At 47.0% G+C, this 14,001-nt stretch overlaps 1 protein-coding gene across 3 annotated transcripts in view; it reads left to right on the top strand.

Moving 5' to 3' along the window:
- The window catches only part of SYN3 (synapsin III), a 407,059-nt gene extending 399,151 nt beyond the window's left edge, over positions 1–7,908 (top strand). The window contains exons 12-13 of one of the 3 annotated variants that reach the window (XM_012644718.1): positions 3,112–3,403; positions 6,677–7,908. In XM_012644718.1, coding sequence (XP_012500172.1) covers positions 3,112–3,403; positions 6,677–6,809 — 425 coding nt within the window. In that variant the 3' untranslated portion in view covers positions 6,810–7,908. The remainder of the gene's footprint in view (positions 1–3,111; positions 3,404–6,676) is intronic. The other 2 variants (XM_012644719.1, XM_012644720.1) reach the window with 2 other exon arrangements.
- The last annotated feature ends 6,093 nt before the right edge of the window (positions 7,909–14,001 follow it).

Here is a 14,001-nt window from a genome sequence, read left to right as displayed (position 1 = left end):
TTCACTTTTACTGAAATTTACTAGCCATAACATACATAATAATAATGAAAAAGTTTGAAATATTTGAGAATTACCAAAATGTGACCAGAGACACAGGTTTGTGCACATGATGTTGGAAAAAATGACACTGACAGATTTGTTCAACGCAGGGTTGCCACAAACCTTCGACTTATAAAACCGTATCTGCGAATCGCAATAAAATGAAGCACAGTGAAACGAGGTATGCCTATATCAATGAACATTAGAATTCTTCTTCAGGCAGATATGTGTGTTTTTGAATCCAGTTCCATGACTCAGCTGCCTTTTCGGTCTTAGGCAAGTCACGTTACTTCTCCAAGCCTCAGTTTCCCTGGGATAAAGGATGAGATAAAGCTGCCACATCTAAGGATGGGGAATTGTCCATGAACTAATGCAGGTGAAGCAGTTAGCAAGGTATCCGACACAGCACTGCTTAAGTGTTAGTTCTTACTGCTAGTAATTTACTATCACTGTTATGTAACTGACTACTGATGACTTGTGTCTTCTACATGTTGCTCTTAGTGATTATCATTAACAATCCTTGTAACTACCGCAGCCCCGCTGCCCTCCTGCCCAGCAAAAATTCTGTAGTTACAAATGTTTAAAAACTGCTTCTTCCTCACCCCGCCAGGCTCCTGGCAGGGCCCCTGCCCTGCCCCTCCTTTCGTGCTCTGCCCTAGGACTTAGTTTTTAAAAACACATTTGAACAGAGCCCTTTTAAAACAGAGAACTACTGTATTCCGATTTCCTCTCTGGCCCAGAGTAGAAACATGCTTGATAAAGAGATATTATTTTAAGGGACATGAGGCTAAACACACTTTTAGTGAGTTGAAAAACAATCAATTTAAAACCAATTACGGTAATTAAAGAAAATGCCTGGTGAATTTACATTCAGATTAAAAATAACAAGGCTAATTTAAAAACAATACTTTCATTGAGTTCCCCAAATAACAAGATCACATTATTAACTTATTTTGAACTCGCTGTTCATTTCAACTCAGTAAAAGTGAAAGTTTCTTTTAATAAACTTAATTTTTCGGCACCAATCCCGTGCTTAGGCAAATACTTTCCATATATAAGTTAATATTTTTTATATGTGCTCGAATAAAAAAGTATCAAATTTTTTTGGTGTGCCAAGAAGCTGAAAGAAATAACCAGCGTGTCTCTTGATGACTCCCAGGTGTATATAGGGAATCAGAAAATGGTTAATGAACTAATGAATGAGCATCCAGATTTTCCAAGATATCCACCTGGGGAGGGGGATGGGGTGAACATAAGGAAAAGTAGAAAACAAATGCTTGCTTTAACCTGCAGTGGGTTTAGAAAACCGAAAAGTAACCAGCATGTAGAAATCAGGAGGTTTTACTTCGACATCTAGACTTCCAGCTTCTCCTGACAGGGCAGAAGCCCTGGACACTGTGGGCCTGTGTTCCCACATCCCAGCTGTCGCCTGGTGTTCGTAGCAGCCGCTCCCTTGGACGGAGCCAGGCCTCTTCGAGTTGCCTCGGGCCCTGCTCCTCCCTGTTGTCACGTCCATAGTGACAGGGAGCGTTACTTTCTTTATGCTTGCACCTCTTTAGGGAAATAGTTCTCTGGACTATGTTTTTATCTCAAGTGGGAAAATTTCTTAAAGCCATATTATTTCTCTTACACTCACCTGCTTTATTTATTTAAGCATCTGCCTGGCCTTATAGGTGCTTGTGTTTGAGATCAGAGTGTCCTCCAGCCTCCTGGGACACATAGTCATGAAAGAGGTAATGAACCAAAGCCGCGCTCAGTCGGTTGCTAAACTGGTGCTGCAATTGAATCCAACCTGGAAAGGGTTCTGCAGGCTCACAAAGTGGGGCGGATGTTTGGTGTATAGTCCAACAACCTCATTTTACAAACGAGGGCCCAGAAGCCCAGAGAGGAGGAGTGACTTACCCACAGTCACACAGCAAGTTAATGACCAGGCTTGAGTCAGGATCTGGGGCTCCTGGTGCCAGTGTGGGTTTAGAGCCACCAGAGGTTGTGCCCTCTGAAAATGTGCCCAGCTGCCTCGATGTCTGAGCGGGGAGGTTGGCTGAAATCCAGTCCTCGCTCCCCTGGCACCTGGCTCAGAGCTGCTTCCACTGGAGGAAGCCGCCTTTTCTTAATCCGCATGAAGATGTTACAAGGACTCAGGGCAGCGCTGTGTGGTATAGTCAAAAACAAACAAACAAACAAAATCCTAAAAGCCTTATACTATATTACATTAGTCTGCTCAGGCTGCCTTCATAACAGAACACCATAGACCGAGGGGCTTAAACAACAGAAATGTATTTTTTCACAGTTCTGGAGGCTGGAAGTTCAACACCAGAGCGCTGGCAGAGTTGGTTTCTGGTGCAGCTTCTCTCTTGGCTTGCCGAGGACAGCCTGCGTCCTCACATGGCCTGTCCTCTGTGCCCGGGCACGTGCCCGCTCGCGATGTCTCTGGGTCTTCTTATAAGGACACCAGTCCTAGATTAGGGCCCCACCCTCATGACCTCATTTAACCTTATTACCTCCTAAGACCCTGTCTCCGAATACAGCCGCACTGAGGGTTAGCGTTGCAACATGTGAATTTTGGGGGGGACACAGTTCAGCCCATAACACCGCCCCAGACCTACTGTGTCAGAATCCCTATTTGACAAGACCGCCCAGTGATTCACATGCACATTTACGTTTGAGACACGCTGGTTTTAGTTAGTGTACAACCTTCCAGTCCGTCTTCTTCACATAGCTCTTACACATATATGCCAAAACGGAGCAAATCCATATGTCCTGTTTTTAAGCTGCTTTTTTGTTGTTTAGCAGTATGTATTTAGCATATATTATCAGCAATGTCCTATGTCATTTAATATTGTTTGGCCACATCATATGTGATGACCACAGCATATTCCATTATATGGATATATTTCAATGTTCCTAATTACTTCCCCATGTTAGATATTTATACTGTTTTCAGTTTTTCACCGTTTCTAAAAAACACTGTAATGAACATCCTTGAAGCAACATTATTTATGTATAGCCATGTTTATCCTAAGAAAAAATTGGAACTTAACCTTTTATTTATTTATTTTTTTGGCCCTGTAGGGGGCCCTCGCCAAGCCCAGTCTCCCCAGCCCCAGAGATCTGGAAGCCCCTCCCAACAGAGGCTCTCCCCACAAGGCCAGCAGCCCCTGAGCCCCCAGTCAGGATCTCCGCAGCAGCAAAGGTCACCAGGCTCTCCACAGCTGTCCCGGGCATCCGGCGGCGCCTCCCCAAACCAGGCCTCCAAGCCAGGCGCCGCCCTCACCTCACAGCCCCGGCCCCCTGTGCAGGGCCGCAGCACCTCTCAGCAGGGCGAAGAGTCCAAGAAGCCTGCACCGCCCCACCCCCACCTCAAGTAAGTGCTTTGGAATTGGAAAGGGGATGGGGTGGAGTTGGGGTGCACGGGCAGAGCTGGGCTGATTCAGGATCAGGGACTCAGAGACAAAGGAAGACCTCTTGGGGCCTCACCTAGACTTTAAATAGGTAAAAACAGGTCTAGAGGGTGGAATTTGTGGGAAGGGCCCAGCAAGGTGAGAGTATAGATTATGCCCCACTGTGACCCTCCGTGTGTACATGCATTGGTTATCTCTTGCCGCATAACGAACCACCCCTAAACTTAGTGGCTTAAGAAAAGAACCATTTTCTTTGTTTATAATTTTTTGGTTCATCAGTTTGTTCTGAGTTGAGTTCAGCTGGAAGGTTCTTCTGCTGGTGTCTCCTATAGAGTTGCCAGATAAAACGTAAGATACCCAGTTAGATTTAAATTTCGGAAAAACAATGGATGATTTTGAAGATGCCCCTAATATTGCATAGAATATACTTGTACTTTAAAAAGTCTTTGGTTTTTGTCGGAAATTCAAATTTAACTGGGTGTCCTATATTTTTATCTGCTAAATCTGGCAACACTACTGCCCTGGGATCACTCATATAGCTGCAGTCATCTGGCAGCTCCGGTGGGGCTGGATGGTCCAAGAGGGCCTTGCACACTCCCCTGCTTGCTGGTGCTGGCTGTCAGCTGGGCCTCTCTCTCCAGGGGGTCTCATCCTCCCCAGGGCATCGCCAAGCTTTCTCACATGGTAGAGCTGCTTTCCAAAAGGGGAAAAGTAGAAGTTTCAAGGCCTCTTGAGGCCCAGCCTTGGAAGTTACACATTGTTATTCCATCACATGCCTTTGGTCAAAGCAAGTCATATTCAAGAGGTGGGGAAATAGACTCTTGAGGGAGGAGCCACAAAGTCACGTTGCAAAAGGGTGGACTACAGGGAGAGGAGGAATTGTCGTGGTCATTTTTGTAAATCATCCATCATAATACACATACATATCCTGTTTCCTCTCGGGCCCATCTCTTGGTTTGAGGTCCAAAAGAGAGATCCCAGATAAGTTTTCTTTGGAACACTCTGCCTTCCTTCAACTCCAAACACTCCTATTGATCATCATTGTTTCACAACTAACAGCTCCTGTCCACCTCCTATGTGCCAAGTACTTTACCCAGTTGGGTTTTTTTTTAAGTTCCCCCAGGCTTCAGAGTTAATAACTATTATTAACCCCATTGTGAAGATGAGAAAGCAGAGAAAGATTAAATAACTTGCCAAAGTTTCCACTGTTGGTAAGTAGAAGAGCTGGGATTGAATCTAGGACATGCAGTCCAGGGATCACACTAACAACAATTTTTTTGAATAGGCAATAGGTTCACATGGTTCAAAGATCTAAAAGATATCAATGATATCAAAGATAATACATTGAAAAGCCTCACTCCCACCCCATTCTTATCCAATGCTTTGTTCCCCCAGTCCCTAGAAATGACCATTTTTGTTGGTTCCTCGTGTGTCCTTTCAGGGTTTCCTTATACAAATACAAAAATAGATGTTCTGATCTCCTCCCCCATTTATGCAAATGGTAGTATTCACTATCCGCCCCACTGTGCTGCTTGCTTTTCATGATTAACAGTAAATCCTGGAGCTCTTCCACCCAGTTCATTGACATTTTCTCCTTTTTCACAGCTATATAGTATTCCATTGTATAGTTGTACTATAATTTATCTAACTACCCCATCATAAATAGAAACTTGGTTTGTTCTTACAAATAATGCTGCAAGTAATAACCTTGACCATCTGCTTTCATAATTGCAGCATGCACTGTAGAGAAATTACCTGAAAGGGTATTGTTCGATCAAAGAACGAATGTAGTTGTAGTCTGATAGATACTAGCAAGTGGCCCTCCAGGCTGTATGACATAGCAGTTGACAGCCCAGACTCTGGTCAAATGGCCTGGGTTCAAATCTCAGCTCTACCACTTAGAAACGACAGAACCTCAGATAAGTGGCTTAACCTCTCTGTGCTTTCAATTTCCTCACATGCAAAATGGGGACAGTAGCCCCACATGGTTGTTACAAGGATTAAAGTGAGTTTATGAATAGTTAGTGCTCAGAATGCTGATGGCACCATAGAGGCACATCTGTGTACTGCCTGTCACCATGTAAAAAGGTCAGCTTAGCTAATCACAGGACAGACCAGGGCTTTGGGACGTAAGCTCAGTTTGGTCACTGACCTTACAGCAATCTAGCTAGAAACACTTAAGTCTCTGGACTTACTGCTTCAAAGCATTTGGTTCAAGTCAGCAGGTCTTTACCAAAGGTTTACTCTGTGTCTTGTCCCAGGTAAGGCTCTGTGAAGGGTTCGGAAGCAAGGGGTAGAAGACAGTCCCTGATTTAAAGAGGATTTCAGTTTTTAACGTGATGACAAGATCGTGTGCAGATCTCTTAAACTTATGACATATTTATATCATCTCTTCCTATGTCTGCCGTCACCTCCACTAGACTGTGAGCCTCTCGAGGACAGGGCCTGAAGCTCACTCTTCCCTCACCCCGTCACCTAGCACCAGGGCTGGCCACACAGGAGCTGCTCAGCAAGCAGTGGGCGCAGGCTGGCACCGGTGCAGCACACACAGAACGGCACTCGGTGGTTCCAAACGCGGCACTGTGACAATTCCAAACGGGGGTGGGGGCGGCATTGGCAATAAAGGCTTCAGAGCAGAGGTGGGAATTGAAGCCCAGGGTGTCAGAGCCAGAAGAGGCCTGAGGGTCATTCCACAGACGAGGTCAAGGAGGCCCTGAGAAGGTGAGTCACTTGCCCAAGGCCATAGACATCCAATGGCAGAGAAGGGTCTAGAACACAGACCTCCTGCTTCCCAAATGGATGCTGGAAATCACAGTGGGAGTAACTGTAACCTGATGCTGATACTGCACGTTGCAGTTTCCAGGCTGAGCTTGTACCTGCAAGCAGGAGAATAGTCGCACTTCTCTTTGGTGACACCTGCTGCCTGAACTGCCGGGGTCACGGAAAGAAGGTGAACTTTCCATGTTTCCCATGGCCTGCTGTGAGGACAGAGCAAGTTACTTGACTCTGTGAGCCTCAATTTCTAAACCTAAAAAATGAGGATAACAATCACCGCCTTACAGATTAAACTGTGCTTAATGCACCCAGCGCCATGGAAGCTCTAGAATGCCTGGTTTCTGGTCTTACTAACCCTATGAGATTGGGCTAGTCCATCCACCTCCAGGCAGGCCCCCAAGACTCACTTCCTCAGTAGTCTTGGCCTTGTCTTCCCCAACCCCCCTGCCTTTCTGTTTCAGCAAATCTCAGTCCCTGACCAACAGCCTCAGCACCTCCGACGCCGCCCAGTGTGGGACCCCAAGTGAGGACGAGGCCAAGGCGGAAACCATCCGCAACCTGAGGAAGTCTTTCGCCAGCCTGTTCTCTGACTAAGCCCGTCCAGGCCGGGGGCGGAGAGCTCTCTCACACTCGCCCTGCCTCAGTTTCCTTCTCAGCCTGGGTCCCTGCCGGGAACAGAATGGAGGGTCTGAGAACATACTTTCTAAATGCCTTCGACCCAGGAACTGATTATCTACATGTTCCCATTTTCCTTCACCATGACATTCCAACATTGTCTGACTGAGTGGTGGGCCTTGGAGAGCCTCTAGTTTCCTGAAAACAGGCCTGAGCGATGGGCATCGCATCCCTGTGCCCACCCACATGCTTGCTTCCCTGCCAGATAGCCAAGTGCGATGTCTGTGTGTGGCCGGTTTTCACGTCTCTTGTTGGAGTTTTGCTCGCATCTGGGCGAAGGCCCTCTGTCGAATGCAGGCGCTGTAGTTGGACCTCAGCAATATAGGAGGCAATAATCTTTTAACAGTGTTTTGCAAACAGAAAGAGAAAATCCCAGCCAGGGAAACCTACCTACCCTCTGCCCACGCTAGTTCCATCCACACTTGAGACCTGCCCTCGGAGCAGGCAGGCAAAGGCCCATCACACCTGGCCACCAGGGGGTTTTTGAGGACAACAGGAAAAATAACAGACCCTGTGTGACAAGTGGGGCCTTTCAGAACACAACAGAGAGAGGTGAAATCCTTGTAATGCCGCTCACGCCCAGAGCGTTACCCTCAATTGGATGCCGAGAGCAGATCACAGGTTCTTATAGGAATCATCACCCGTTCCCAGAGGAGAAAGAGGCCCTGAACGTCCCAAGGGAAGAGCTAGGTTAGGATTCCTGTGCCCATTCTGTGTTACACCACAGTGTGGTCTCTTTGTCCTGCCTCCAGGAATGTTGTTCCCTCCTCAAGTATCTATCAGGAACCAGAGAGAATCAACAGATCAATGACACAGGGTCAAAAAGTGCAGTGACAGTAACTTCCAGTTTGGCATTTCACAAACTGTGCAGCGAGGTGTTGGTAGGTTACTCCATTTCAAAAGGGTCCCACAGTCAAATATATTTAGGAAACACTATTTATATTTCTTTTTTAGAGATGCATAGTACACAATACATGTCAAAGGCTTTTGGAATTCCTGCAGGAAAGAAATCAGCTTTAACTTTGTGCAACCCAAACTGATTTGACTCAACCAGTGAACCGCAGAGCTGGAAAATGTAGTCTAGAAGCCCTTCCCAGGGCTCTTCCCCTACACCAGACTGCCTCTCGTGCTCAGGTGGGGTTCAGGGGTGTCCCAAGTCACCAAGCACCTGGTGCTAGAAACATCATAGGTGCCAGAAGCAGCCTCTTGGTATCAAAGAGAGCCCAGGATACTAGAACATAGCTATATTATCCCCTTACTGCCCTTTGCAACCTATGTCTTCCTCTGTCCACAGGGAAGGAAGAGAGGGAGGTAAGAATTCACCTGAAGCAGCTTCTAGTTATGCCCAAGCGATGTAGATGGCTTGGCAATCGATGTAGATGGCTTGGCAATCAGCTGAGACCTGTCCGGGTTCCCAGGAGCATGAAAGCAGTCGTCTCCTGGGTGGTCCTCCAAAACCAAACTGGAGTAGTGAGAATAAGGCCAGAGCCCCGCTCCTTCTGTGTGCACTGGGTCACCTAGAACACCTGAGCTCAGAAGAGCCCGCCTCCAGGCTATCTTTCCACAGGCTGTAGGCTGGAGACTGGCTCAGTCTCAAAAGTGCTGGCTTTGCGCCTGGCTGTCAGAGACCCACTTGGCCTTCAGGGTCATCCTCTTTCATGTTGCCCTCTTCTCACCCTCATGATCAGGTCGGTATTAAGAGCAAGAGAGCCCCGGCTAATCCAGGCGTCCTCTCTCTCCTCGTGTTCGGGACCTCTGGCCGTGGATTCAGTAATAAGTGGCATGAGTAGCCCTGACGTAAGAAAGATCAGATAGGTCCAATTGCCAGTGACCATCGGGAGCCATATGTGCCAGCTGGAGACTGGGCGGCTGAAGCCTGCGCAGCCTTGGCTCGGGTCAGCAGCAAATAAAATGGCCACTGTGTGAGGTGAGAGGTGAACAGGTGAGGGCCTGGCACTCTTTCCAGTACCCCCAAATCCCACCACCCTATTCTATGCTCGGTTGAGTTCCGTGTCTGTGGGATGGTCGCCGCTGGCGCGTCTGGGGCTCACTCCGCCCAGGAACACGCCTCTCTCCTTTCTGCTCAACCTACGCGATGCAACAGAACAGGCTGGCCAGCAGCTGCCAGAACCCCTCCCAGGGTGGCTGAGAGTACCCAGTGGGCAGGCCTCAGGCTCAACATGTCCTTCTAGACCCCCCAGGTGGGCCGTGGGGTCAACACCCCCATAACCATGTTTTTGGGGGGGGTCAGAGGAGGATAGGAAATAAATCACAGTTTATAATTTCATAGAACTTTGCTTCCTCCTCCTTCTCCTGCTCCTGCTGCTGACTTAACCCTTTCACCACTCCTTAGCAACTTCTGAAGAGAGCCAGGTGGGCACAGGAAAGAAGACAGGCGATGAAATTCAACATGTCAAATGCAGGTACCTTCTTAACCCTATTTAACAGAAGAGAGTGTAAATATTGATTCACATAAGGTTTGGCGATCAGCCACCTGTCAAGGATCCTTATGTCCTGTTACTTAAACACACACACACGCGCACACATGCACGCACACACGCACACACACACACGCGCACACACACGCACACACACACACGCACAGACACGCACACACACACACACACACACACGCGCACACACGCACACACACACAACAGGCCTGGAAAATCACTGGGAATTGACAACTGTACATCCTAAAATCCCGTCATCGAACTTTCAGTTCATAGTTCTCTTTTTAGGGGGTCTCTGAAGACCCGCATCAAGAGGAAAACTGCTTCCCCACTTGGCTCTGAGAAGTTAGGGGTCACTAATATAAATCACACGCTGAGGGACCCAAAGTACCATCCTCTCCGCTTGAAGGTTCCTGGGTCCCTTTCTCTCCTGACAATGGCAGTTGAGGTTGCCCCAGTAGAAGGACCTGGGGACACTGCCCCTAGGAGTCTGTTATAAGATTCAAGCACAGAGAGCTATAGCATTTGAAATTTAGTTTCTTCCACTTAAAAAAAACCAAAATATTCCCTCCCCTCGTTACTCAGGAGTAGATGTCTCAAAGAAATAATGCCGTGCTGCGGTCTGAATTAAAGGATGGGAGAAAAGTTGTAGGGCAGGGCATGATACCACAGTTTCAGGAGATTAGGAACACAGGAAACATCTGTGGAAATCATCGTTGTTCAACAATTTCACCCAGTTCTCATTTGGTGATAAACTACAGCTCAAAACACACAACTGAGCGGTGATGGGCTAGATGTTTCTCAGAGTGTGGGCCATGGCCGTGTGCAGAGCAACTAGTTACAGAAGCAGATGAAGCGTCATTTCAGAGCAAAGGAGTCAGATTTGTGGACATAGGGCCCAGAACTTCATCTTTGTCAATTGTGTCAAGTGTTTCGAATGCACATTGAAGTTAGACCAGCAGCCTTGAGCAGAGCTGTGTGGGAAAACTACTGCACAAGAAACGGTACTGGTATACCCGGTGCATTACAGTCACCAGTGCGCTAGGAACCCACTCCCAGCTGAGCAAAATTAGCGGCTCCGTAAACAACGACCACATGGCCTAAATTTCCCCACTTTCCTATATTCTGTCCCTTGGCCCTAGAAACATCTCAGCATTCAGAGGGTATCTCCCAGATACTCCAACTACAGTAGCACAAACTCTTTTCAAGCTCTGTAGCGGGCCAGGCATCCTGATTCTTACAAGCACGCGCAGATATATCTAGACCCGTGACATAACACTACTTTGTAACCAACACATTCGAATGGGTTTCCCATTGGCCTGTGTGTGGATGTAGAGAACAAGAATGCACAGGTCTCATGCAGACCACAGAGCCCAAAAATGGACTGTTTTCTCACATAGGCTAGCACATGTTCCTTCCAAAAATTTAACCTTTAATAATTGTGACATTTCGAAATGGAAAAGGGCAAAAAGACGGGGAGAGGGGGTCACTCTGTATAGATCCTGAAAGGTTATGTTTGTTGTTTTTTGCTTTGTTTCGCAACTTTGACCCAAAGAAAGGCTAGCATTTTCCTTCCAGGCCGAGTCAGTGAAGCTGAAAAACAACAAAGACCCATTTGATTTGTGCGCAATGAACAGGGATTTAAAAACGCAGCCTCAGTGGACACCCCTACCAGCCGGATAAAATTTCTTCCAGATCTTCCTCCTATCGGCATGATAAAATGGTACTGTACTCTGGTGAAGTGCAAAATCAGCTTTCCAGGGATGCTGGAGTATCTATGTCCTTTCTCTTCCATCAGTCCCCTACGTTCTCTTCATGACTGCATCCCCTCCTAACGCCCAGTCCCTGCTGACAGGCCAGTTAGCGCTACCTTTCTGAAATTTCAGGGGTGATGGGTCTTCACTCACGTGACAACAAATACAGCAGCAAACCCTGAGAAACTGAACATCAACTGCCTTCTGGAAGTTCTCATCTGAATTTCCTGAGAATGGGAGAACGGAGCCGGGGAAAGCAAGCTGGTACAGGTGTCTCGAGCATGAGCCATGTGCGTGCAGCACAGGCGTGGTGCTTGGCACGTGGGAGGTGTTCATGACGTGTTTTAGGTAGCTCCCCACCCTGCCCCAGAAAACTATGGCATTAATAAACTGCAAACAAAGTATTAAGATTAGAGTAAAAGGCTGTTCTTCTAAGAGTATCAGAGTGAAGGAAGTCACTTGCCCAGGAACAGGAACAAACCACAGAGATTAGTAAAATGGGATAATCAAGAAAAGAAGTTGGGCCAGGCGCAGTGGCTCATGCCTGTAATCCTAGCACTCTGGGAGGCCGAGGCGGGCGGTATTGCTTGAGCTCAGGAGTTCGAGACCAGCCTAAGCAAGAGCGAGACCCCCGTCTCTACTAAAAATAGAAAGAAATTAATCGGACAACTAAAAAACTATATAGAGAAAAAATTAGCTGGGCATGGTGGCTCGTGCCTGTAGTCCCAGCTACTTGGGAGGCTGAGACAGAAGAATTGCCTGAGCCCAGGAGTTTGAGGTTGCTGTGAGCTAGGCTGACGCCACGGCACTCTAGGCCAGGCAAAACAGTGAGACTCTGTCTCAAAAAAAAAAAAAAAGAAAAGAAGTTGAAGGAAATCAATGGCAGGGTTTTAACCTCAAAAAGACCTCTTCTAAACGGAATCTGAAGAGGAATGGAGCAGGCAAAGCGGGAACATGAGACCGCCCCCCTGGGGAGCGTGCCCCTGGGGTCCGCAGGAAGGTGAGGTGACTGCAGGGCTGCCAGGCCTGGGCCACAGAGGAGTCGCCAGCACTGGTCAGAGGAGGCTGTAGTGAGACCAGGACGATACCAAAGCTCGCACAGCAGAGGCCCAGGACCAAGCAAGTGCACCCCGACTGCAGGCCACGTGACAGAACCCAGCAGTTTCCAGACAGCGTGGCCTCCGTTCAAGCCACCCGCAGGCACACCCGGTGTCCTTTCAGGACCCACCCTTCTAGCGCTGGAGGCAGACTAATCTCTTGTGCAGTTTATTCAACTTCGTGAAACAGCTTGGCGGCTCATTTTGTTTTGTGTTTAGAATTGGTGAAAGGATGCAGGTTAGAGTCATGGGTTGAGCTAGCGAAGTCAACCTTGCAGATATGAGTGGTAACTTAGTTATCCTGGAGGAATAGCTCATTGCCAAAGAATACCTTCACACGTATCTCCTGTTTTTCTTTATCCTAGAGGGCAAGCTGGCTGGTTACTAATAATACTGACAAGTGTCAAAAGCTGTCCTAGATGCCCAAGTGGTCATTGATTAGACTACGGCTTTCATCCAATACTTAGACTTAAATAGCAGGCGGCACTTTGGGTTTGGTTGGAGACAAACTGGAAGATTGGGCAACAAGCAAATCAAATCGGTCCCTTTATCAAACACAATGCATAAAGGACACAGAGGCTCCTGTTGTTCCCAAAGACAAAACATGCAGCTGAAAGAGATAAGAGGTGGACACTTAGACCACGCATTCAGATCTCAACTGGCAGGCCAAGAGGAAAAGATGAAAATGGCTGGGAAATATTCTTTTGGAATTAGTGAGGCTTTCCTTTAACAGAAACCTATGTAAAACTAAACATTCCTTCTGCAACGTGTGTATATATGTGTGTTTTAACCTTTAAAATCCTAAATACCTTTCCTTGCTTTTATACTGATTAGTCCTGATTTTAATTTTAGTTTCCAAGCTCATATTCTGTCTGCTCTCCATAGTCTTACACTGAGTTTAGAGCAGAAACAAGGTAACATTTCCTCTGCACTCAATTACCATTTTTCCTGTTTTGCTAAGTAGTAACAGAAATGTTAAGTGCTATAACCTATTGGGGAATCCCAGGAGAGAAATTTAAGTTAGTCAGTTCAAATTAAATCTTTATTTTATGTGGCTTACCCAGTACTCCCAATAATCTTATCTATTCCACATCTTCTACAGTCAATGGAGACCATGCAAAGGAGCAGGGCCCATGCTGTGGCACAACAGAGCACTGGGACCCACCCCACTTCTTTTGGGACTCTGTAAATAGGCAGCTACTGCCCAGGGAAGGAGAAAGGCAAGCCTTGGCACTGGGCCCCAAGCATAAGGAGCAAAGAAAGAAATGCCCAGATCCATCAGAATAAGAAAGAATTACAGAAATACGAAGCTAAGCAGTGGTCTCAGAAATTGGAAAGAGCCAAGCAGGCGTCAGAGAGGTCAGAATTCAACACTGCTTTTACACAGGGAATCACAAAATCTTAAATTGGAAAGGGAGGATACCTCCCATGATTGGATTACCAGCCATGCCAAACCCGCATCTTTCATTTATAAACAGAAGTGGGTAGGGAGGAGGAAGCGCCTGTTAATAAAAATAACCAAAGGGGAAAATAGGGGGCCACAGACAGTCCTAAGGCTACAAGCCAGGGGTGTAGAAGCACATCTTCCTACAATGCTTGCTACAGCACTCTAAACTGTCTTGCTGCCGTTGCAATACATCCAGGCGATGTCAAAAAATCATGCAGTGAGTCAGCTACCACGATTTTGCTCTCATCGTACACCAGCAATACATAGAGCTCAGTAGTCTCAGCCTAATGACAAAAATGTAGGATTTTACAAGATTCTAACTATGAATTCAGCTATTCAAGAGGAAAAGCTTTGAGGACT

The sequence above is a fragment of the Propithecus coquereli genome, unplaced genomic scaffold (genome assembly GCF_000956105.1).
Source record: "Propithecus coquereli isolate 6110/MARCELLA unplaced genomic scaffold, Pcoq_1.0 Scaffold218, whole genome shotgun sequence".
Taxonomy (NCBI): Eukaryota; Metazoa; Chordata; class Mammalia; order Primates; family Indriidae; genus Propithecus; species Propithecus coquereli.
This window is presented reverse-complemented; position numbering and strand designations above follow the sequence as displayed.